Source organism: Ipomoea nil, unplaced genomic scaffold, assembly GCF_001879475.1.
Source record: "Ipomoea nil cultivar Tokyo-kokei standard unplaced genomic scaffold, Asagao_1.1 scaffold1834, whole genome shotgun sequence".
In the NCBI taxonomy this organism is placed as follows: domain Eukaryota; kingdom Viridiplantae; phylum Streptophyta; class Magnoliopsida; order Solanales; family Convolvulaceae; genus Ipomoea; species Ipomoea nil.
Window position 1 is genome coordinate 3,657,129 of NW_017618262.1, and position 26,815 is coordinate 3,683,943.

Sequence of the window (26,815 nt, forward strand, 5' to 3'; positions counted from 1 at the left end):
ATTTTATATGTTTGATTAACAAGAATTAACTTGTTTTTTTCTTTATAATATTATTTATTTTGGCATCCTAAATAAAAATGTACATATTTAAAAATTATGTTAATATATATTTTTTAATTTTAAATCTGGAATCTGGATGGGGAGGTGGAGACTGGGAGTTTCCAAGTTAGTCAACGCCTCGGATCTGGAAAAAATTAATTTATTAATTATATTTAATAAGGTTTCATTTAATGCAAAAATCAGAAAATCAAATAAACAAAAGCATATAATCTCCATTGGCTCCACCCAGTTCCGAGCTTTTTTCTGGCCTTGCCTTCATTTCCTTATTTCATCTTTTGTCTTATCTGTTTCTCCCTCATCCATAATCCGAGGTTTACTCTTATTACATTATATTTTATTACATTAAATAAAATGAAATTATTTGTGTTATTGGTTCCTCAGTGGAGGCGTTATTGGTTCTTTGTGTTTCAGTAGGTTGAGAAAGTATATGAACAGATACTACAATGTAATAGAGCCAGTAACTTTCAAAAAAAAAAATAAAATAAAATAAAATGAAATTAACACTCGGTACACATCCTCTTAAGGGCACTACGATCATTGTAAATCACGATATAATTATATTATATTGAGCAAGTAGCAAGAGTTAAAAAAAAAAAAATATTATAATAACGAGAGAAATTTGTATTCACTTCCCGCCTTGTAACCCTAACTGACAAGAGACTACAAGAATATAAATAATTAATTTCTCTTTATTCATTATTTAATTTGCTTCAAAAAAATAAAAAAAAAATTACTAAACGACTCCTCTATATTGCACTTTATTAGATTAATATATATATATATATATATATATATATATATATATATATATATATATATATATAAACTAATAGTGAGAGCCCACATTAATATTTCATATTTATAGAACACTTAACATTTTGTAATTGTGTTCTCTCACTTCTCTGATTATAATGAATTAATCAAAATTTTAACAGACAAACACATCCTTGATCCATGCATCCCCCTCTCACTCCAGTTGTCCATGATTAATAATTCTGTATGTAATGTATAGTATATATTATATTATTTTACACATATATATACATTATAACACATATTTTATAATTTATTACATATATGCTATATTATTATCATTAGCAGTGGAACTATCTATTTATTTTTCATTTTTTGAGCTAATAATATAATTATTTATATATTTTGTTATCAACCAAACAACAACATATTGTTCATTTTTTCTTGTGACCTCCATTCTGGAAAGTGATACTACTGCTGCTCAACCAGAAAATCTTTTGTATATAAAGGTCCTGTTTGATAAAATGATTGTTAACTGATAGCTGTTAGCTGTTAGCTGATTCTGTTAATTAGAGTGTATAAATAGTTAATAACATTAGCTGATTGTAGAAAAGTGTTTGGTAAATTAGCTGTTAGCTGATAGCTGTTCGGTGTAATTTCTTTTCTCAAAAAGCTAATTGAAAAAGTTGCTTGGAGTAACCTTTTGAATTTTAGCCTTTTGGAATTGCAAAAAACTAATTAACCAAACATTTATATTGATATTTTAACTAAATCAAATAATTAATAGTGATCAAATAAGTCAAAATTGGCCAATAAGTCAATTTTTTACCAAACAGGCCAAAATACTTTTAATAAAATATGAACCAAAATGTTGAAAGTCTTATGGTAACTGTTCTTCCTATAAAAGGAATAAAAGAAAGAAAGAAAATGAACTGGCTGGAGGCAACTGGCAGTTTGCAAGAAGAAGGGATCAGAGAGAGGCCTTGTTGTTGCATTCTCAGGGCATCACAAACAAACAGAAGCCCAGAATTTAGCAAGTTCTTTCCTTTTCTCGTTCGGAAAATCTGAGGTTGCCAATTGCCATAATCATATGATTTCTGGATTCTCACTGAAAATTCCTCAATGGGTGTCAGAAAGTCTTAACTTTTGCTACCAAAAATGGCGTCTTTTTGGTGGTTTTCTTGTAAAATAATGCTGGTCAGCTCTCTCTCTCTCTCTCTCTCTCTCTGATTCAGATCATGGCAAGCTTTAGTTTGTAACTGTTCGCATTCATATTTCTTGCATTTCTGTACGTTTTGTGTTTGTGTTTATGTTTATATGTTTATATTTGTTCTTCTTCAAGAATCTTTAGTGGGATTTTATACATATTCTGGCCCCTATTATTGGATTTTTCATGAACTTATCTGAGTCTGCAATGCATTTTGTATTATGGGTTATTGGAATTGAATTTCAATATGTTTACTATTTTGGGTCTTGAATCATACTGGTTCTGGTTCAGCTGAGATTAAGAAATGTATGATCTGTGAGAAAAGGTCACGGGCTCAACCCCAGCTTTTAGCCTTAAAGGAAAACCAAGAATCTTACCTACTTTATCTGCAATTTGAGTTTAACTTTTTTGTTTCTTCACATGATGTCTGCTGAAGCAAAGCACAGCTTGCCATATTGGTGGTGTAGAGCACACTAGAGGTTGTTTTCTGGTGATCCTTAATGCTGTCTTTCACAGATTTCCTCTTTTTACCTTGTACAGATCAAAACTTATAATTGAAGCCAGGGCGAAATATTTCATCAGAGAAAATCATGGCTTACAGTAATTCAAAGTCTGTAAGGTTGTTCTTTAATCTTATTCTCAGCTAAATCAAAACTTGTATATTCTCAACTTTTGCTAATTATTAGTAGTTTTAGTTTTTCTGTTTGCTTATCGATTTAGCTTGTGTAAAAATGTGTTTCAGATTCCAAGATGATCTTGAATCGGCCAAGTATGTAAGTAGTAATGGAGGAGACAATGTGATTAAGGTGAAGTACAAGATTGATGGATCGAGGCTGGTAGAGCCAAGCTCTCGAAAGGGGGAGAATGGTGGGAAGAGCGGGAAATCGTTGAAGGCTAAAGTACTGTCACGAGTTTTCTCGGAAGACTACGAGAGAGTGAAGAGGAAGATCTTGGATCCTCGAGGGCCTATAATTCGGAGATGGAACAAGATCTTCTTAGTAGCTTGCTTGGTATCTTTATTCGTAGACCCTCTGTTCTTTTACCTGCCAGTTTTTAGGGGCAACTTCTGCATAGATATCGGGATCAGGCTCGAAGTTGCCCTTACGGTTATAAGATCAATAGCTGATGTGTTTTACGTATTTCAAATATATGTCCGGTTTAGAACTGCTTATGTTGCTCCATCTTCTCGAGTATTTGGGAGAGGGGAGCTTGTTATTGATTCTTCGAAGATAGCGTTAAGGTACTTGCGAAAAGGCTTTTGGATTGATGCCCTTGCTGCATTGCCTCTTCCCCAGGTAGGAGAACATGTTTTTGGCACTTTTAAGGTTGTTAGCAAATGAAAAGGTTTGATGTTTGGATGGCAATATGGCATATATCGCAGGTGTTGATATGGGCCATCATCCCTAATCTCGGTGGCTCATCGATGGCAAACACGAAAAACGTTCTTAGATCAATCATCATCTTTCAGTACCTCCCTCGACTTTACCTCATATTCCCGCTTTCATCCCAAATCGTTAAGGCTACTGGTGTTGTGACCGAAACTGCTTGGGCCGGGGCTGCTTACAACTTGATGCTTTATATGCTCGCAAGCCATGTAAGTAGAATCGAACCGACCATATGAGATTGCGACTTAATTTTTATGTGATGATTATTGATTATTGATTATCGCTCGTTTTGGCATAGATATTAGGAGCTTGCTGGTATCTACTTTCGATCGAGAGACAGGAAGCGTGCTGGCACCATGTCTGCACTCTCGAGAGCCCTTCGTGCCAATATGATTACTTCGACTGCAACAAGGTGAAGGACCCGAGACGAAAGTCGTGGTTCCTCTCGAGCAATATTTCGGAACAATGCAACCCGGATAGTACAAGTGGGTACCCGTTCGGGATATACAAGGATGCTTTGACAGATTCTGTTACATCCGCAAAGTTTTTCAACAAGTACTTCTACTGTCTCTGGTGGGGTTTGAAGAATTTAAGGTAAGTCGCTCTCTCAAACTCGTTTAACGTTTTCCAGGACATTATAGGATAACAATTTGTGCCTATTTGCAGTTCTTTGGGGCAAAATCTTTCTACAAGCACTTATGTTGCAGAAATAACCTTTGCCATCGTAGTTGCAACTCTGGGTCTCGTTCTTTTTGCGTTGCTTATTGGAAATATGCAAGTATGGTGACACGACTCGATTAAATTGCTGTGTATTTTCACTTTTCAGTGTCCATTAAACTTATAACTTGTGCTTGCTGGCTGGCAGACTTATCTGCAATCGACCACAGTTCGGTTAGAGGAATGGAGAATCAAGAGAACCGATACAGAACAATGGATGCATCACAGGCAGCTACCTCTGGAGTTAAGGCAGTCTGTGAGGAAGTATGATCAGTATAAATGGATTGCGACGAGAGGAGTTGACGAGGATGCTTTGTTGAAAGGTCTCCCTCTGGATCTTCGTCGGGATATCAAACGCCACTTGTGTTATGACCTGGTTCGACGGGTAAGTTTAGTGTCACTATCAGCTTAAACTTTTAGTTGAGATAGAAAACAGACAGGAAACATAGTACAATAAACTTTTAGTTGAGACAGAAAACAGACAAGAAACATAGTACAGTTATTCACTTGTCAGCTTAAACTTTTAGTTAAGACAGAAAACAGACAGGAAACATAGTACAATAAACTTTTAGTTGAGACAGAAAACAGACAGGAAACATAGTACAATAAACTTTTAGTTGAGACAGAAAACAGACAAGAAACATAGTACAGTTATTCACTTGTTAGCTTAAACTTTTAGTTGAGACGGAAAACAGACAGGAAACATAGTACAATAAACTTTTAGTTGAGATAGAAAACAGACAGGAAACATAGTACAATAAACTTTTAGTTGAGATAGAAAACAGACAGGAAACATAGTACAGTTATTCACTTGTCAGCTTAAACTTTTAGTTGAGACAGAAAACAGACAGGAAACATAGTGCAGTTATTCACTTGTGCATATATACATTAGGTCCCCTTGTTTGATGAGATGGATGAGATGATGATAGATGCGATTTGCGAGAGGCTGAAGCCGGTTTTGTGCACCCAAGACACGTGCCTGGTGCGGGAGGGTGATCCTGTCAACGAGATGCTGTTCATAATCCGAGGGAACCTGGATTCCTACACCACGAATGGCGGGCGCACTGGATTCTTCAACTCCTGTGGCATTGGCCCGGGGGACTTCTGTGGCGAGGAGCTGCTGACGTGGGCGCTGGATCCCCGCCCCAGCGTGACCCTGCCATCCTCGACTCGAACCGTGAAAGCGGTTTCCGAAGTGGAGGCGTTCGCCCTCGTGGCAGACGACTTGAAGTTCGTGGCAGCACAGTTCAGAAGGCTGCACAGCAAGCAGCTGAGGCACAAGTTCAGGTTCTACTCCCACCAGTGGAGAATGTGGGCTGCAACTTTTGTCCAGGCGGCTTGGCGGCGATACAAGAAGCGAAAGAGCGCCGCTGAGCTAAGAGCAATGGAGGAGGACGAGGGTGAGAGCGAAGGGAAAACGGCGAATGGGAAGGCGGAGATGAAGTCCTCACGGCCTCCCGGTTCGGGGTTTGCTCTCCACGCTGCGAGATTGGCAGCGAGTAGAAGAGGTCACCATAGGCGAACGGATTCGGATTCTGGTGCAGTTAGCTCACTGCAGAAGCCTGCAGAACCTGATTTCTCTGTAGATGATGAATGATAAGTGAAACATGTTGAAATGGGATCAACTTTAGAGGGGAAAGATGTATGAATTAATGTTGGTTTAGTTATCATAATCCTTTCCCAGTTGGCTTCAATTCTGCAACATCATTGGCAGCAAGTTAGAATACAAACTAGAAATTACCATCAAATTCAGATTCTCTACAGATGTTAGAATTGCAATGCAGAAAGGCAAAAGTTGTAATATATATATATACTCATGTTTTTCTCTTTTTCCCCCTTCATACCAACACTAAAGTAATACTCTATTAGAATAGGCTTATTATTTTATGGCATAAGGCACATCATTGGTGAGACTTCTTGATTCCTCTACTTGGGGAAAGGAGACAGCTAAAAGCTAAACTTAGGTGTGTTTTGTTAGTGGGTTTTGCCCATAGGAATGGGTATGAAAGTGATTGTTGTTGTTTGGTTGATAGGTTTTTAGAACACTACTATGAGTTTCGAATACCCCATCAATTGAAAAACTCATACCCAAATAAAATAAGGGTTTCATTCCCTTATTCATTCTCAAGCACTACTATTAGTAACCATTCTCATTCCACCATACTACCAAACATGTTAATGTGTTTGGTTCGCACATAGGAATCGGAATCGGAATGGGTATCAAATACTTGGTAATGGTAATGGGTTTTGGTGAAAGTATTTAACATGTTTGGTAGTAGAGTGGGATGTATATTGCATTCATGGTCCACACAGCTATGTGAACCATGATCCACAGAATAATTTGTTTACTGAATGTACATTATATGATAATATATAAAAAATTATGTACTTTTAAATAATGTACTTTTAGTATATTAAAAATGTTTTTTTTTTTATTTATGATTCACATAAATGTATAAAGCATGGTTCATGGGATAATGATTGGAGGTAGCCACCACGAGTGTCCATAATTTATTATCTTATTAAAAAATTTCAAAAACTAATAATAATAATAATATTTACATAATAAAACAATAAAATTCACTAGTTATATTAAAACATAAAATAATAAAAATAATCAATATAATAATTAAAGTATTAATTTTTTTTTTTCAAATAAACTTATTAGTTTAAAACAAAAAAATAGTAAAAAAGAATAATGAAAGTTATAAAAACTTTTAGAATTAATTACATACTAATACTTATTATGATGTTTATATAGTAACAAAACAACATCATCATCAAGGGTTTAATTTTGTAAGACTAACTTCCAACTACCACTCCACCACCCACTATTATTTAAAAATAAATAAAATTGATCAATGCAAGGTGAATATCTGCATGAGGATGAATTGAAGTTGGCATCTCTAAATTGCAAAAATAATCATAACCACGTTTTAGTAATATTAGAATTAGATCGCCGTATATAGTTATTGATAATTCATCCATTGATTCGTCCCGTAATATATAAAATAATAATATTATTAAGATGTTAATAATTTTTAATATGAATGACCACCGATTAGAATTATCACTGTTTGGTTTGAAATGTGATTCTAATTTATTAAAATTGGGAATCATAATTGGTTGATTCAGGTTCTGAACCCCAAAAATTTAGGAAAAAAAAATAGAAAACTAATTTTTAAGAAAAAAAAATTAAACTAGCGGTTCAAATCAAAACCTTACTAAAAGATTCCAGCACTGATTTGTCATTTTTTAGAACCGTGAACCAACGATTTAGATTCGAAACCAAATTACAGGTCATGTCTATCACTGACCACGCAATATTTAAAGTTGGAGTCCATAAAAACTAACAGCCCAATTGCATGTAACAGATTTTATAGGCAAATTATACCGTGTGACCAGGTCCAAAACGACGTTATTTTGAATCTTTTCGCGTGTCTGTTGTTAACTCCTTAAAAATAATATTTCATGTTTGAATGTACAGAATTATATAATAGAATACACAGAATTTTATAACGAAAATTTCCATGTTTCGAATGTACAAAATTATATAATAAAATGCACAGAATTTTATACCTGAAAATTTCCATGTTTCGAATGTCCAAAATTATATAATAGAATGCACAGAATTATATACCTAAAAATACAGAACTTACCAAAATGACGTCGTTTATGCGCGGGCGGGGCGCACATAGTGGTGCACGGTATAACGATTGGATTTCATAGGGCATTAGAAATAGGCAAATTATACCGTGGATCATGGTCCAAAATGGTGTCGTTTCTTTTAATGAAAAGATCGAAATGACACCCTTTCCGCGCCGTTCCGCATAAAGTAGATTTGTTTGTATAACATATTCAATTTCATTTTATATACACTGTAGTTTCATTTCAACACAAGTACAATTTCATTTCGATATAACTACAGTTTCATTCGACATTATACACTCAAATATGTGAACCTGTTATTCAGTTTCATTTTATATACACTATAGTTTCATTACAACACAACTACAGTTTCATTTTATATACACCTGAGTTTCATTTCAACACTACTACAGTTTCATTTCGATATAATTACAGTTTAATTCGGCATTATACACTCAAATATGTGAAACTGTTATTCAGTTTCATTACAATGCAACTACAGTATCATTTCGATATAACTACAGCTTCATTGGACAATATACACTCAAATATGTGAAACTGTTATTCAGTTTCATTTTATATACACCGCAATTTCATTTCAACACAACTCAGTTTCATTTTAATTCAATTACAGTTTCATTTGATAATATAAAAACAATATGTGAGACAATTTCATTTTAGATAAACTGTTGTTTCATTTTGTAATTAACACACAAAAAATACGAGTTCCGTTAAACTGTAACGATCTGTTTATTTACTTAAAGAAACGGCATTGTTTTTTACTATGGTCCACGATATAATTGCTATTAGAAATATTATTTAAAGTCAAGGAGTTGAATTTGCATTTTTTGGAGTAAAATACAAGTTTTTGTCTACCAAACAAAAGCAGTTACGAAGTCACACATGAAATGTTCATTCCACCTTTCTGTCTTGTATTATAAGACTGGACCAATCTTTTAAAATCTCCAATATTAGGTGATCCCAGCCACCCAACATAATATAAACATTTAAGCTTACCCAAAAAAAAAAAAAAATTACAATATAATATAATATTCTCTATAGTAACGACAATATTCTTTCAACTCCTTTAAGTAAAAGATTTTGTATCGAATTACGTTTAAAAGTCATTCAGCATAAATAAGAGGACTTAGACTGAATTACACATAAGGCATATGTTAAAGAGTATTCACGAAAAAAATAATAATAATAATAATTGTGAAATCATGTTATGTATTTTGGTATATAAAATAAATTTGGTATACGTACAAAAAATGGAATTTGTTTTCAATAGTATTATCTTTTACCTTAAAAATGATATATATTTTACTTTAAAATAAAAGTTGTTGCTACAAAATTATTATATTTGACTAAAAATTAATAAGTCTTACGAGATGCCCTAAATGTGCTATGTACTATTCATTGACAAGTATTTAGTTTTTAATTAAAGAGTAATACTTACTAATTTTAAAAATATTACATTTTAACTGAAAAGAGATTGATTTTGCGAGATATATAGAAATTAAACAAATGGTTGTTAAGGTTTAAAACAAATGTATTTCTGCCGTCTCACTTACACAAGATCAATAAAAAAAAAAATGGCTCAAGTTGCAACAATGAACTAAAAAAAGATGAATTTATATATAATGTTACGTTATGAATTCAACTAAAATTAGTTAAATGGATTCAATCATCGATCCACCCTTAATTTGACTTGACAAATTATAATAAAGGAATTCTGACTGTTGCTAAAATAGCAGGCCGGGAATAATGTTTGTTGTTAAATAATATTATAATAAAATAGAAGAATGATTGAAGCTAAGCAAGCAAATTAAAGTCACGAGTCGAATGGCATTGCTTACGTTAACAGAAACCAACTAACCACAGCTTATGTTAAACCACCAACCGCGCGTGGGCGTGTAGTCAAATATGGTATAAAACAGTTTCTTCTCCACTTTCTGCATTCTCATTCAAGCAACTAAACGCAATAACTCCGATCCTCCTCCTCCTCCTAGCTTCCATTCCCGGCCTCCACCGCCGTCCGCCGCCACCACCTCCATCTCCGCCGGTCACATTCACGTGGAGGAGGTGTATTGGAAGCTAGCTACCCAAATTTCCTTAGCTTGTAAAGTCTTCATATACATTGCCATTTTTGAGATCAGTTCTTTTTCCAGATTTTTCAAGTCTTCTCAGTTCGATCAGCTCAGCTGCTTAATTATACACAGGTATGTAAATTTCTATATATTTATTTGCATTATATTATACATGTGTCTGCGCGCATATATATATATATATATATATATATATATATATATATATATATATATATAAAGGTGCGTGAGTTTTGTGCTTAAGGTGCGTGAGAGTTGTATTTAAGATGCGTGAGTTTTGTGTTTAAGGTGCGTGAGTTTGTGTTCTGAAGATATTTTGTTGGTGTGCGTGTGTGTTGTGTACTAAAGTGCGTCAGTTTAATGCTTAATGTGAGTCCAACCGCATGGGAAGCCTCCTCCCGCACCTGATCCCTTCCCTCTATATATATATATATATATATATATATATATATATATATATATATATATATATATATATATATATATATATACACTATCACAAAATTCATATAGTAATGTTGTTGAAACATTTTTTAAAAAAATGGGCATACACGTGTAGATATACACACACATTTATTTATTTGGGATCTCTTCCTCATTATAGTTGTCTCTCATTAATTCTAGCTTCTTGATAAAGTAGAGAGATGGGAGAAATGTCAAGCTTTCAAGTTGGTGTTATTGGGGCATTGTTCCTATCCGTGGCATCATCGGTATCCATTGTTATTTGCAACAAAGCCTTAATGAGTAATCTTGGTTTTAAGTTTGGTAAGTTTTTTTTTTTTGAGTATATTAAGAATTTTAATACGAATTAATGATGTTTTTTTGTTGTATATATATAAAAGATTTTTTTTTTAAATTAATTTTTTTCAGCTACAACATTGACGAGTTGGCATCTAATGGTGACATATTGCACTCTCCACGTTGCACTGAGACTAAATTTCTTTGAGAACAAACCTGTCGATTTTAAGACAGTGATGTTGTTTGGCATATTAAATGGAGTTTCTATTGGTTTTTTGAACTTGAGCCTTGGCTTTAACTCAATTGGCTTCTACCAGGTAACCCCTTCTTGCCCACATATTGGTCTGATAATGATACAAAGTAAAACAACAACCTTGTACTACAATATTTGATGTAACCTTTCATTTAAAAAAAAAATGTTTTTAACTTATCTGTTGCTATTTTTCTGGCCTCTCTGCAGATGACAAAACTTGCAATCATACCTTTCACCGTATTGTTAGAAACTATTTTCTTGAAGAAACAATTCAGGTAGTGTTGCTACTTTAATTTAGTAGTTTTTTAATGATTGAGAAAGTATAAAACAGATACTCCGTATTATTTAGATATGATTATTTATCAAATAATTTTTTTCTTTTTCAGTCAGAACGTAAAGTTGTCTCTCTTCGTCCTTCTCATCGGCGTCGGCATCGCCTCCATTACCGATCTTCAGCTCAACTTTGTCGGGACGATCCTTTCCATACTTGCCATTATAACAACTTGTGTTGGTCAAATTGTATCCTCCTATCAAAATTTGTTTAACATATATAGATTAATACTTTTAAAGAAAAGTTTACCGATTAATTGACTGTGAAATTAATAGTATTAATCGGGTACAATCATATATTTTATTTTTTTGTTGTACTGGATACTATTAACGCTAATGTTAATAGTATCTTGTACAACTAGATATACTATACATGATGGTATCCACTATCCAATACTTTAATATTTTGTTTTCTTCCTTGACTTAATGATCCAACAATTCAGCTCACCAACACAATACAAAAGAGGCTCAATATCTCATCTACTCAATTGTTGTACCAATCAGCCCCATTTCAAGCTGCAGTTCTATTTGTCACAGGCCCAGTTGTGGACCAATTTCTAACCAAACAAAATGTCTTTGCATACAAATATTCTCCCATCGTATTGGTACGTATTTTATTTTTACTAAAAGTTTAAGCTGATAGTCTCAGAAATATTAACGGTTTGATTTTGATTTATGAAGGCTTTCATAGTACTTTCATGTTTGATTGCGGTTTCGGTGAACTTCAGCACATTCTTAGTGATCGGAAAGACATCGCCGGTGACTTACCAGGTGTTGGGTCACCTGAAAACATGTCTTGTTCTTGGTTTTGGTTACACATTGTTGCATGACCCCTTCACCTCTAGGAACATCGTTGGAATTCTGGTTGCCATAGTCGGGATGGGTTTGTATTCCTATTTTTGTACCCACGAGAGCAAGAGGAAACAAGTAGCGGATATATCCTCAATATCTCAAGTATGATTTAATTGGACCGCTCTTTATTTAACAATTTATATAATATGGTATTAATTAAATAGACTTTGAATTGTTTCAGGTAAAAGACAAGGATGATACTGCGCCACTTCTGGCAGGAAAGAATATGGGTCATCAAGATAAAGATAATCATGAAGGCAACAAGAAGGATTCACTTGTTTAAAGTTTAGAATTCATCCAAGAGAATCATATCCACCTTCACCTAAGATTTTCTTTGATTCTTATGTTCCATTTGTTGTAAATGATTCTCTTTTTTACCAAATAAATCCCTCCATTCCCCCACCCCCACTCCTCTTTATGGACAATTTTTGCAATATGTACAAGGTATGTAATGTAAACTGCTTAGATTATTATTCTTGTTTAAAGAAATCTGTTAAAAATAATTGGTTTATTACGTTTCACGTGTTGGTTTCATAAAACATTTTTTAGTTAACTATTTTATAGTTTAAATTTTAGATAAGAAATAGTTGTTTAATTTTACTATTGTCAAATATATATTTTTTAAATTATTATATTAATTGTATGAGGCGGGTATTCGTGCTAACAATAACATTTATAACAAAATATAATATACATAATCATATCGAATAGCATCCCCGTTACCATTCTAAATGGATGTTATAGTTTGGAATCCCGATGGTGGGGGTTTAGATTCTTTAAGCTGAAATTATTTGAAAAAATATAGAACAGATATATTACCTTGTAAAGAATCATGAGTATTTCAAAAAAAAAATACATAATTATATCAAATATTATTGAAATCCTAAAAAATATATCTTTTGCATTTATTATTGCGTTCTTAAAAGTATAAGCATAACTACAATCTGCAACCTAACAGAAAATGAAAAACCACCAAATGGCAATGACCAATTCAAAGATGCAAAGCTAAAAGTGAACAAAACGACGACGCATCTACTATGCCTTCAAATCCCTAGTCTTTGGCTCTGTGCGAAGCTCCCAAATTGCCTCAACACCGTATTGGTCCTTTTATTATTCTTAAATTTTCCCTCCCCCAGTAATCACCTTTGGTAACAACAGATCCGTTTGAGCAGTTCAGTTGGTCACATGGATAAAGTTTAGAAACAGTGATCTAAAATCGAGTTTTATTCGTGACTGTGTGAAAACAATCTCTCAAAATGAGGGAGCTCATGTACACAATAAGTAAAAGTTTAACCTATGTGTTCACCTGAATAACCACGATTTACATATTTTCAAATGCTCTGTAAAATCGGGACGTAAGACGCCATTGAAATTGAGAATTTAACCTTTTGAGAACAACAGATAACAGCAAAGCGGGGTCATTAATTAAGGCTTAAGAATTTCTCTTAAAAAAAAAAAACAAAAATGAAATTAACAATTCGGGGACAGATAAGTATTAATTTATAGGAATTATTGACAAATGAACTAATAAATCAAAGGACAGCTCAGACTTTAGTGTAGTAACGTCCTGGTCTCGACAAATTCTTGGTTGTCTGTTCTTTTCAGTTTTTAAAGGTGTTTTACCGAAGTATCGTCATTACTATTTTTTAACATACGGATAGATAAAAGAATTTTAAATAAGTACACGTTTATTTTTAGAAAAAATGACAAGACGTCTTAGAAAAAGAAAACTTCAAGATTTGTGAACACACAAATTTGGCATGTCTATTTTATAGTCTAGATAATATCATATATATATATATATATATATATATATATATATATATATATATATATATATATATTAAATTTATTCAGTTTGAATTCCATCACTAATGGTATTTAAAATTAGAGTTTATTTAAATTTTAGTTATACTCTTTTCATTTTTAATCTTTGATTTAAAGAGAGATAAAATTTGGGAAATCTTTTTTGTCCACAAACACAAAAAGAAACCTGGCCGGTTAGTCCAACCAAGAAAGACATGGGAGTTTATGGGCGTTCTGATGACCGAGACGGGAAGAGAAAGACTTTTTTCTCCGGCGAGCTTTCTCGCCCTTGAACTACCGGAGCATTCTAAATATTAGGCATCTTGCCGGGGGATTTTACGTTCTTCCTGTATTGCTCCTCTTATGGAGATAGGGACTCTTCCTTTTGAGTTGAGTTTCCTCCCCTATCCAATTTTTAGTCGTATTCAAGTATTATTTATCCTATTTTCAATTTTTATAGGTTTCTAAATTTATTTATGAAAAATTCGCAACCGCTACTCAAAAAATACACTATACGTGAAGTCTATCATGTGTTTCTAGTCGGTAAAATACCACAAGAAGGTAAACGAACTTAGGTTGCTCGGAGTTGATTAGGTCGAACCAAGAAGACCAAGAAATAGCTTCCATGTAAGTCAAACTTAGAACTATGTGGTTCCTAAACCAACTGTTCAACCAACTTGATTGTAGTTGCCTCACAATTTCTCTAGCTCTACAGTCTACACATCGAAGAACATGTCAAACAGGTGCGGATCCAACATGGGGGCAGCTGTCTCCCCCCCCCCCCCCCCCCCCACCCCACCCATATATAACCTTTGTATGTATATATAGTACAAGTTTTAGTATAAGTATAACAAAATAGATAAAACTTAACAAGAGATGATTAGATCAGGTGGCAAAACATGTGTTTTATCTTTGTAGATACTAAGGTTCAAATGCAATTTAACAGTGACACAATATATTTTTGACTTTTAAATACTCCGTATTAATTAGTAGTTGTGAGATTTACACACATATATAATTTTCTTTTATATTAGTAATGAGATGTGTCTATAATGTATTTTTTATTCGAATTATTTTATCAAATTAATTATGTTTCATATTTTGTTATGAATATTTTTATAAAGTTTTGATGTAGGGTGTTTTATTTCTCGTCCACATCCAACAATATTTATGGCTATAATTTTAAGTGTTTTATTTGTTATCAAACTATCTCTATTGTTTTAATGCATTTCGCCCCCACTGAAAAAGTTTTCTGGATCCGCCACTGATGTCAAATACATTGTAGTATGACGATATCATTGTTTTTTTTTTTTTTTTTTTGAGTAAATACCCAAAATGGTCCCTCGACTATAGCTAAATTCACAAATTGGTTCTTGACTTTCAATTTTAACCAATTAAGTCTTTAACTTTGCAATTTTAACACGATTTGGTCCTCCGTCTATTTGACCGTTTGTTGACTGTGATTTTTGAGGATATATATGTAATTTCATGGTCCATCGTCGATTTTTTAAGATTACGGTTGTATTTTCAGACCGCACTGTTACATTTGGATCCACCGCCGAAATCAATCTGCCAAATCCTGTCGCCTTTCTTCATCCTCCGTTTGGATTCAATGTAGTTGAGTTCGTACCAGAGTGAAGAAGACAACGTGTTTCCAAACCGGTGCAGCGTCATCCTGGAGGCCTCCATGTGCTCCGATGAGAGCTGCATGTTCTTCTAGAGATCGTCGATGACGGTGCATATGCAGGCGTTAATGCATAAGTGTTCGAAGGACCAAATCGTGTTAAAATTGCAAATTTAAAGACTTAATTGGTTAAAATTGAAAGTCGATGACCAATTTGTGAATTTAACTATAGTTGAGGGACCATTTTTTATATTTACTCTTTTTTTTAATAAGAAATGTCAGGTTCAAGTCTTATCCAAATCATGATATTGATCAATCTTTTTTCAATTAAAGAAAGAGTGCGTACGTATTTTCTATATATTAAAAAAAATAATTAGTAAATGAACCAATAAACAATTTTTTTTTTAAAGACAAATTTGGAAGAAAAAAAAAAGTTGGACGAACATTTAAATTAATTATTTAAGGTTATAGATTTTCAAGATTTGTATTTATGATTACCACAAATTATAGCATGGACTATAATTCATTTTGTATAGTGGGTCATGCCGTCATGGTTTAAAACCACCTCATTTTATATTAAGTTGTTAAATGTTAACGACATACATCAATTAATACATTATGTTTAATAACATGCATGTATCATATACTTAAATTATTAACTACATCAACTAGTGCATTATGTTTAGTAACATGCATGTATCATGTACTATGCTTATAACATTTGTTTTATAAGTTCATAAACTTAAATCTCAATATACATAAATACTAAAACACCTATTTAAACCTCGTCCCTTAAACATGAGGTTGGGGATTCGATCCTCACCCATGTGAATGGAACAAACCATTTGGCTAGTCCCCTACTACTTACAGGGCGTTTGGTTGAAGGGAATTTAAATTCTCTTCCCACTTAATTCTCACCTAATTTCAAAGTTCACAAAATTCCCTTATTTGGTTGAAAGGAATTGCAATTCTCCCATTTTCATGGAATTAAAATCTCATGCCCCCCTTGGGATTTTAGGAAGAAAAAAGATATTGATGAGTCAAAATTACCCCTTCATTTTTTAACCTAAAATTATTGTCTGACAATAACAATGGATATTTTGGACTTTATACTACTTATTCCCTTTCAATTCCCATGTATACCAAACATTGGAATTAAAATTTCCAGTAATTCTATTCCTGTAAACCAAACACTGAAATTTAAATTCTCACTTTATTCCCAGTAATTCATCTTCCATGGAATTGTAATTCCTTTCCCACGTAATTCCTCCTCTCCAACCAAACGCCTTGTTAGTGTGCTGACAGTAGGGACGATGATTAGTCTAGCTATCAGCTGGAGGAATACCTTTGAGCAACCAAAAAAAAAAACCTATTAAAAAAAAAACTAAAACACCCATCATATCTATTTCCATTTACTTTGTATTAGATTTATAATGTTTCTTCTATATATTCATAAAAAAACAAAGGTTAATGTACACAAGCATTGCACTATAGGCACATCATGTTTAAAAGCATTCATATCGTAGTATGTTTATAATATTTGTTTTATATGACCATAAATCTACATCTTAATGCACATAAATACTAAATCTCTCTCACACACACACATTATGTAATATGTTTATAATGTTATTTTTATATATTCATAAAAACAAAGTTTTAATGTACATAAACATTACATTACCAAGTACATCATGATTGTAGTATGCGTTGAAGATTGAGAATAACTATTAACCATGCTACTTGAGATTATTAAGGGTATTTTCGTCATTTTCAAATTAAGATTACAATTTGAGCATGAATAAAGAGATTTAAGCCATAACATCTATCAAATTCGTAGTTTTCCTCCACAAATTAAGGTAGGATGAGAAGGAGAACTGCGAATTGGGATCAATTTTAGGGCTTAAATCTCTTTATTCTTGCTCAAATTAGAACCTTATTATGTTGAAAAAGAAGAAAATGGCCTTAAATTTTTTTAGATTTCGGCATGTCTTAAATGGAGGGGTGACCGGCGTGATAATTTTTGGTACTAAAATAATAATCGTGGATAAAAATTGGTACTAAAATAATAATTGTGGATGAAAATTGGTATAAATTAAACATGTGGACCAAAATCGTCATTTTATTAATACTCGTGGGATCAAAATTTGTATTTGCTCAAAAATTTTATAAGAAGATCAATTCTAAAAATAGGGAAATATTACAAGTGTATGTGTGAATGATATTTTTTTTAGTACTACTTCCGTCTTTTCTAGGGATCGAATCCATAACTTCTCTTTTGGAAGAGGCAATTCATACTATTAGATTACAAGGTCATTGACATATGTGTGTGAATGATAAATGTAGAAGAATGTAACAAATTCCTTAAAAATAACATTAAAACAAAATCTTTGTAAAAGAATAGTTTTATTGACGGTTATGTATATAAAAATTCAAACTGAGAATTTGATCGGGTTTTATTAATTTTATTTTCTAGGAAGATAATATAGTATACAGAAAGAGGATGATGGAATCAAACCAGGAATAAATATACGTTTCCACTTTCCAATATGACAAAAATCCAATTTTTCTAATCAATTAAAAGTAACCGCTTGTTATTTTTTAAACAAAAAAAATATAAAAAACAGAATGGGATCAAATAATAATATAAAATTAAAAATATAAAAGAAAATCAGATACTCCGTAATAATTAATGGAGCTATTAACGAACCAAACATGAACGAACGGAGATTGTTCGTGTTCGTTTGTAAAGATTTTAGAGAGTTCGTGTTCATGTTCGTTTGTTAAGCGTTTATTGATATTTGTTAACGTTCACGAACATGTTCATTAAGTATTACATTTCTATCTTAATTCAATTTATTTTACAGATAAATATTTATGAGACGATTTTACATGAGGCTCACCTAAAATTTATACATATATGTAAAGAACAAAATGGGATGAAATAATAATATAAGGGGATGTTTGGTAAATAACTGTTAGATGATAATTGTTAATTGATTGAGTTAGTAGATTTGACTACTTGATAACAGTGTATATACAAAATAACTTTTATAAAAAGGTGATCGTTGAGCAGCTTTTTGAATTTTAACATTTTGAAATAATAAGTTGTTACAGAAAAACTAATTAATTCAATACTTATATTAATTATTTAACTAAATCAAACAGTTAATACTTAATAGTGATTAAATAAATTAAAATTGACTGATAAAGAATTTATATTAGCAAAATGAAAAATTGAAAAGAGAGGGTGAGAGGGTAAAGTGGAGATTTGGGTATGATTTTGGGTGCCAACTTCTTTAAGACTCAGCTAAGTTGCTTTAACACAGAGTAAAAGGTAAGAACCGCCCCCACCAAACCAGAAAGAAAGAAAGAGAAGTATAGCGCAAGATTTCTGGTTTTCTCCATAGATTCTTGCTCCCAGAATCAGAGTGCGAGAGAGAGAGAGAGATAACCATCCACCTTTAGTGAGGCCATTGATGGCGTATCTCTCTCTAGCTCTCCAATCCGGAGCTTCAGATTAGTATCTCGCTGCTTTGCGCCCACAATTCTGCTGGCGAAAACCGTCTTCTCGGTGAAGTTTTGCGGAGAATATGGAAATGAGTAGTTCGCGGAGCGACGGTAGTAGTAGTAGAATGGAAGGGTGGATGTATATGGTCCGCTCCAATCCGATTGGGCTTCAGTACTCCCGCAAAAGATACTTTGTTCTTCAAGATCACTTCCTCAATAGTTACAAATCCATTCCCATATCTAGAGACCAGGTTCGATTCCTTTACTGTTCTTCCTCTTCCTTTTTACTTGATTCGGATTGAGGCTTAGTTGAGCCTGGTGTACTTCGTTTTACTTGCTTTCCCCCGTATAAAGAGCCGTGAATTGCTTGTATTTACTTTATTATTTTCAGAAGCTGTAGTGTAATGAATGAGTCTTACGAGAATAGGAGATTAAGCGTGACTTGGTGAGCTGATAATTAGGATGTTGTGAGTTTATGAGAAACAATCTAAGGGTTATTGTGACTTGTTTTTGTCTTTTATAAAAGGAGCGAAACAAATACCCAGTTGTGAATGATTCGATGCTTTCACTTTCGCTAGTGCTGAGATAAGAATTTGTGGGAATTATGCATTTGTGCTCTTGGTGATAAATGATATTGAGTGTTTGGTTCTGATTTTTTGGTGACACTATCTTATCCTAATCTATGAATGCATTTTTTGAAGTCAATACCCCAACACTGAAGTGATACATGTTTGGGAAATTATGTTTCTGCAATTTTTCTACAGTCGATTTCTTTGGTTTTACATTTTATTTTTTGTTCTAGTAACATATTGAGTGATCTCAAAATAGAACATTTACATTTTATCAGGATCCTATCAGAAGTGCAGTTATTGATTCTTGCATACGGGTGACAGACAATGGGAGAGAAAGCATAAAAAGAAGGGTATGATCTTCACTACATTTAGATTACAAAGTCGGTGCTCCTGAATGTGCTTGCCCTCATTGGGTTTGGCCTTTGACATGCATCTTTTTTCCAGAGATATTTGATGGCATTTTTGTATGCTTTTTGCAGGTCATTTTTGTTTTCACTCTTTATAATACTTCAAATCATAACGATCAGCTCAAGGTGAAGAATCTTCTTCTCCTTTTGGGCACATAACTTCAACATAATGGACTTATTTATATTAGACCAACGTGGTAATGGTGTGATACATATTCGTAGTTGGGTGCAACCAGTCCTGACGAAGCTGCGAGATGGATTCAGGCAATTCAGGAAGCAGCTTTGAAGGTATCAGCTATTAAATACTAAACCATATGGAGTAAAAGAATCCTAGGTTCTAATGTTTATAATGATGCAAAATTGTAGGCAGACACAAATCGAGGGGATGCCTTGGATTTCCCAAAGCATGGTTCACAGTCTTTAAGGTATATTGAATTAATATCTACTGTGATTGATCGATGCCTGTCTTTTCTATGGCTGCCAGGCGAAATAGAACAATTTACTTTTCAGAAATAATGGGTATTGATTGGTTGATGTTGATTTAATTCTATGTGAAGAAAAGTATTGTGCTTCTATTTTCACAGGTTAAATTGTTCGAACAGGTCTCGTCGACGCCCAAATTCCATTGACTGGACTGCTTTTTCATCCTCTGCTGCTGATACAAGATCTGATGTTGTTGCATCCTCATCTTGGACAATCTTTGGTTGTCAGAATGGTTGGTACCATGTTGATTGATGCTTTTCAAGATGGCTGAGATACTGCACACAGTGCGCAGACTTCTTGTTCTAAGGAAATAAAGGAATTTTCTCTGAATATCTTTTGTGGAGATTTAAAATTTTAGACTGTTCCGTACATAATTCCTCCCATCCAAAAAAATGAAAATAAAAATAAAAATAAAAAGAATGAAGACCTGACTTCTGTCTCTGTTGAAGTGATATAAATAAAGTTGTGTAATAAATCAAGACAGATTAATATTACTTACTGGACCCTTTGGTTTAATTTTATGTTTCATTACTAAAATTGTTAACTGCTCCTCTGTTTTTTTTTACTGTCTTTCTTGCTTACTCTCTCCTTAAACTGTTGCACGCAGGACTTCGGCTATTTAAGGAAACTAAAGATAGGGAATCTTATATGAAGGTTAGTAATATCAGTGTGGCTAATTGGGTGTTGGTAATAAATTTGGAAACCTATAGCCCGTTGAATGTGTTCCTATGCTTTGCAGTGGGATGACCATCCTGCAATAATGGCTGTTGGTGTAGTTGATGGAACATCAGAGGCCATTTTTCAGACACTCATGTCCCTTGGTCCTTCAAGATCAGAGTAAGTTTCATATCCCACTGTAAATCTTCACATCTGAAGCCTTTTATGCCCAAGGCTTGGTGGTCATGAAATCTAGGTTCAGTAGGTGGTTTAGTATGAACTTATGTTGGACTACTTTGTTTTCAAGTGAAGAAGGTTTCAGTTAAATTCAGTGGAAAACAATAAATATCAACTGCTGAGTGCTGAAAGTAGGAAATCCACATCAGTACAACTAAAACCTAGGTTCTCAGACCCCTTAGTATATCTCAGTTTACCATGGAAAATACTACATGTACTCCCACTTCTTACTCCCAAATTCTACTCCCTCTCACAAATCTTTGATGCTGACACTTTTACTGGGACCCACATGATGAAAATATCTTATCCTTGTTTGCCATATCATGGAATAAAAGTGATGGAGTAGAATTTGGGAGTACATATAGTAGAACTCGTTTACCACTGCACCTGTGCTGGAAAAATATACAGTTAATTGGATTCTTCGCATAAATCCTTCAAAATAGACTAAATAGCTATTAAATTTGAGTGTACTATGTCCTTGTGTTGGACATGTACTTGTATACAACATGGATACCAAGTCCAAGTAAATACTCTGAAACTTTTCTTCCTCCCTCAATCTGAAAGGTGGAAAGGGAGTTGATATAGTTCTCTAGTTCAGTGTACTAAAGGTGTCCCTTACTGAATTTATGTTTCAAGCTACTTCATTATATCATGCATTTTGCCTATCCTGCAGGTGGGACTTCTGTTTATACAAGGGCAGTATGATTGAACATCTTGATGGCCATACTGATATAGTTCACAAGTGTCTTCATCGTAATTGGCTCCCTTGGTCTGATTCTTATCTTCAGTGCTGTGAGAAATTTTTGTAGTTTCTTGGTTTTGAATGGAGAATTGACACGTGGCTTCACAGGGGCATGAAGAGAAGAGATCTTCTATTGCAGCGTTATTGGAGAAGAGAGGATGATGGGACATATGGTAATAATGTCTTCTGAATTCTAGTCTTTCTAGTGGCTTGGAACTCCTAGATCAAGGGATGACATTTGTTTACTTTCGTGCAGTCATTCTGTACCATTCTGTGTTTCACCAGAAGTGTCCACCTCAAAAGGGATATGTCCGTGCCTGCCTTAAAAGTAATGTATGCTTAACATATAGACAAGTTCAGTTTATTTGCGAGTTTCTTATATACATCATACATTATGCTCATGCCAAAACTTTTTGAACTTTTATGTCATTCATTGTGTGTGAATTGCTGGTTTTTTCATACTTAATGCATGCCTGGTATGAATTGAGTTATAGATTGTGCCCATGCATGTTCCATTGCTGTTACCTTTCTGCATAGCATTGCTGTTGGTATATTAAAGTTTCTGTCACAATAAGATATGCACTCCATGCAGGCGGTGGGTATGTAATATCACCTATGAATCAAGGGAAGGCCTCAGTAGTTAAACACATGCTTGCTATCGATTGGAAATTCTGGAAATCTTATGTACAAACATCTTCAGCTCGATCTATAACCATCCGCATGCTGGGAAGACTTGCAGGTATGTTTTTCTAAGCAATTTACTTACGCAAATTCATCTTTTAAGATAATTGAGAAAATTTCACTTTTGGTCCCCTGAGTATTATACATGAATCATATTTGGTCCTTGACTATTAATTTTTTTAATTAGGTGCATGACTATGTAATTTGTATCACATTTGGTCATACCGTCCAATTTTTCGGCCAACTATTGCCGGAAGTGCTCCTTCCAGAAGGAGCACTGCATTTGCTTCTTCCGGAAGGAGCACTTCCGGCAATAGTTGGCTGGGGAATTGGACAGTAGGGCCAAATGTGATACAAATTACATAGTCATGCACCTAATTAGAAAATGTTAATAGTCAAAGATCAAATGTGATTCATGTATAATAGTTAGGGGACCAAAAGTGAAATTTATTCAAGATAATTCTATTTGTGTTGATCACATTCTTAGCTAGTTCAAATTTGCATTTCTAGCTCTAAGGGAGTTGTTTAGGGCAAAGATAGGAGAATATACATCCTCTGATTCCTCGGGTGAGCTGATTAGAGGGAGAAGATTGAATCGAATTGAAGAGAATAATGTCGAAGCCCAAACAAGAGTAGAGACTGGGAAGCATAAGGAAGACATGGAGGAAGAAGTTGTAAAGACACCTTCTGAACATGCAGGCCTCACGGGGTTAAATGATGCTGCAGATGAGTTTTTTGATGTCCCAGAACCACTAGATTGTGAGCAATCAGAAAACGGTTGGGCTTCTGATTTTGGGCCAGAGATGTGTTCTCAGGTAAAGTGGTACAATTTGGCATTTTCAATGTGATAGCACTCCATATGTGACGAAGTGGATTTTTATGGGGCATAGCTACCTTGTTACATTATAAATTTACTTCTACACTGGTTATAACAATTCAACTAAGACTTAGCTTCATGCTGCTTGCGGATGAAAATTCAATTAAACATCCATGAATTTACATGTCAATAACTTGTTAATTATATATCAACACTCAGACTTGTGTTTGCTTATGCAATTTAAAATTTTAGAATCTTTTACCTGGTGTTGGTGCTCTATTTGCCAAGTGTCAGTATATTTGGTTGCCTTATTGTGCCTTCAGATGTTTCTTCCCTGGAAGTTCAGCAATTGTTTTGCTGATAGTTGGTTTTTCAGGATACGCGCCATCCAAAAGTGTCGACTGCTGCTGTTTTTGTGAAGAAATTGCATGATCTTGCAGGTTAGTTTGATAGGCTTCTTTTGAGAACCTACGTCATCTTTGAATACCTGAGAGCTCAAGATCCTTTTCTTTTGCAGTTCAGAAGAGGGGTTATGTAGACCTGCATGAGTTGGCGAGGGAAGATTGTTCATCATGCAACTATGGATCCACTCTTCCAAAAGATCCACTTTGTAATTCGCTTTGCAGTTGGACCGAAACAGATCCCTCTACATTTCTAATTCGTGGAGAGACTTATTTAGATGATCGTAAGAAGGTGACTTACATTAAACCCGACTTTGAATCAATTTTTCTTTGAATAACTTTGTATTAATGGGCAGGTCCAGTTCTTTAATATTTAACATTGGAGTAATAGATTTATGATAAGAAATTGCAACCAGATAATTATCTAGCCAGCTCTCAGTCATCTGAGTAACTAGTTTCTGGTTCAATTGTGGTTAGTCTATGTCTTGGTTGTAAATCTGAAGTCACTTAATATGCTCCAAGTGTTGTCACAATTATTTACACCAACAGGTGTTTGAATCATTTAATATGCTCTTACATGTCATCTCTTAAATGCTTACTAAAAAAGTGCATCTTTAGATCCTCATATTGTCTCTTCTCCGTACGATGTTTCATAGATTAAAGCAAAAGGCACCTTGATGCAAATGGTTGGTGCAGATTGGCTGAAATCTGATAAACGAGAAGATGATCTTGGTGGCCGCCAAGGGGGCATTGTTCAGGTTTTTCCGAATATTTATTTTGGGCTAACACATCGATCCAAAAATATTTTAGCTCACTCAACTTTCATACCACTTTGTACTGCAATTGCGCGGTTGTCTCTGAGATTAACATGTATAACCTTTATGCTGTAGAAATATGCTGCAAAGGGTGGCCCGGAATTCTTCTTCATTCTCAACATACAGGTGAAGGCAGTCTTATGTTATCTTGTATGTGTTTTTCTTTCATCAACGTTCGAAGATTTAAGATTATTTAACAATAAAGTTGTGACAAATCAGGTCCCAGGTTCGACGACATATAGTCTTGCTTTATACTATATGATGGATACTCCTCTAAAAGACACGCCCTTGCTAAAAAGCTTTGTAGAAGGGGACGATTCTTATAGGAATTCGAGGTTCAAGCTCATACCTTATATATCCAAGGTTTGTGTTCTTGACTTTGCATGGAACTACTTTTCCTACTATACCGGTTAATTTTAATAGCTTGCTTCCATTTTAGTCCTTTGAGTACGAACTTGTGCCCATTAATTGTCCTACACTTATCGTCTCAAACCAATTGTTGTCTCTCCTCAGGGGTCATGGATTGTCAAACAGAGTGTTGGACGGAAAGCGTGCCTTATAGGCCAGGCGTTAGAGATAAATTACTTTCGCGGGAAAAACTACTTGGAGGTAAATCGCAATAGTAATTTAACATTGCATTGAACAGAAACTTTTTTCCTCTGACCTCGATCTGCACATAAGGCTAGCTCATTGTGCTTTGTTCTAAACGAGATCGAAATATTTTCTTCTGCAATTTCAGCTTGGAGTCGATATCGGTTCATCCACCGTGGCAAGGGGCGTGGTTGGCCTTGTTCTAGGCTACCTAAACAATCTAGTTATTGAAATGGCATTTCTCATACAGGTAACTTTACAAACATCATATGGAAATGTTTTGTGCTTTTGAATGTTCTGACAGCCGATTCTGAGAAATATATGAATGTTGTTGTTGTTAACAGGCCAACACACCAGAAGAGCTACCAGAATATCTTCTGGGAACCTGTCGTCTTAACCATCTGGATGCTTCAAAAGCAGTTATTGTGAAACCTTGATGATGTATATTCCTTGGATTCTTCCTCTTCTATTGAAGGAAAGCTTCACATCACATCTATCTATTGATTTGCACAGAATCACACACATTTCAAGTAACATGTGGATGTTGCCCATTCTTTCATTTAGACCAACCAAATGATGTTACTATAGTATATTGTTGTGAATACACAATTCTAGTACTGGGGTTTACTCAAGATTGAGATTTAACATGTTACGGAGTATATTTTACTCCAACCCATCCTCATCTGAACCAACCAAGTTGAAGGATGTGTTCTGTTTCAATTAAAAGTTTAACCCGATTAATCTGGATTTTGAGAAAATATGGTCTATAACTCTTTAACATTATTGGGCAGAGACCGGTAGAGGCCAAGTCCAGCACCATGTGGTTAGGGGGATTGTTGAGCGAAGACTGGTAAAGTGTCAAGTCTAGCATCTTAGTTTTTGAAAATATGTGGTGGTATAAGGAATAAAGTTGCACATTCGTTACTAACTATACCTTTTGACGTAGTGGTAAGTGTTTGATGACCTTTGTGATTTGTGATTACATTAGGAGTACATTTACCAATTGTCTCAAACTATTGGTGAATTTGAGAGAGATGAATGTGGCCTTGTTTTCAATGAGGAAAGCTATGAAACCTGTATAATATTCTTCTTAAATTTTACTTCTATAATCAACTGAACTGTCAATGCTGGCAAAGAAATGTATAATATTACAATACAGAAATGAGAAGTCATAACCATTTTCGTCTCGTTATGATAAACGAAACGTGTACCATACAAGTAAAGAAGCACGTTCTTGCCCATCTCAATCCAATTTATTTTGGATCCACTCCCAGCTCATCAACACCTACAATTCATTGGTAGTGAGGGACAGGACACCAAAGGGAGCCCCACATCTCTTGACAGACAAAGTGTTGCATGGAATTGGTGCACTGAGAGAGATGTCATGATGCAATATGGTGAAGCCTTGTCCTTACTGCTAG

General features: G+C 34.2%; 3 protein-coding genes across 5 annotated transcripts; all 3 read left to right on the forward strand.

Moving 5' to 3' along the window:
* Positions 1–1,765: 1,765 nt before the first annotated feature.
* LOC109193199 (protein CNGC15b-like) lies at positions 1,766–5,952 on the forward strand. Its single transcript, XM_019344045.1, has 8 exons — positions 1,766–2,010; positions 2,561–2,639; positions 2,763–3,315; positions 3,402–3,614; positions 3,704–3,999; positions 4,072–4,183; positions 4,271–4,507; positions 5,015–5,952. The coding sequence occupies exons 2-8, from the start codon at positions 2,611–2,613 to the stop codon at positions 5,717–5,719; spliced, it is 2,145 nt and encodes a 714-aa protein (XP_019199590.1). The 5' UTR covers positions 1,766–2,010; positions 2,561–2,610; the 3' UTR covers positions 5,720–5,952.
* A 3,634-nt stretch (positions 5,953–9,586) lies between these two features.
* On the forward strand, positions 9,587–12,572 carry LOC109193200 (uncharacterized membrane protein At1g06890-like). 3 transcript variants are annotated; one of them, XM_019344047.1, is made up of 8 exons: positions 9,587–9,992; positions 10,503–10,643; positions 10,749–10,933; positions 11,077–11,144; positions 11,256–11,388; positions 11,643–11,804; positions 11,881–12,153; positions 12,233–12,572. In XM_019344047.1, the coding sequence occupies exons 2-8, from the start codon at positions 10,523–10,525 to the stop codon at positions 12,332–12,334; spliced, it is 1,044 nt and encodes a 347-aa protein (XP_019199592.1). In that variant the 5' UTR covers positions 9,587–9,992; positions 10,503–10,522; the 3' UTR covers positions 12,335–12,572. The 3 variants fall into 3 exon arrangements, with proteins under 3 accessions (XP_019199592.1, XP_019199594.1, XP_019199593.1); XM_019344049.1 differs by having other exon boundaries at positions 10,514–10,643; XM_019344048.1 differs by having other exon boundaries at positions 10,519–10,643.
* Positions 12,573–18,790: 6,218 nt separating this feature from the next.
* LOC109193016 (protein ENHANCED DISEASE RESISTANCE 2-like) lies at positions 18,791–26,114 on the forward strand. Its single transcript, XM_019343777.1, has 21 exons — positions 18,791–19,242; positions 19,839–19,913; positions 20,043–20,096; positions 20,193–20,258; positions 20,337–20,395; positions 20,555–20,685; positions 21,061–21,107; positions 21,193–21,290; positions 22,021–22,116; positions 22,198–22,262; positions 22,346–22,417; positions 22,682–22,828; positions 23,281–23,585; positions 23,964–24,027; positions 24,105–24,280; positions 24,645–24,746; positions 24,879–24,929; positions 25,023–25,166; positions 25,317–25,412; positions 25,543–25,644; positions 25,739–26,114. Exons 1-21 carry the CDS (start codon positions 19,075–19,077, stop codon positions 25,829–25,831), a joined length of 2,211 nt encoding a protein of 736 aa, XP_019199322.1. The 5' UTR covers positions 18,791–19,074; the 3' UTR covers positions 25,832–26,114.
* The last annotated feature ends 701 nt before the right edge of the window (positions 26,115–26,815 follow it).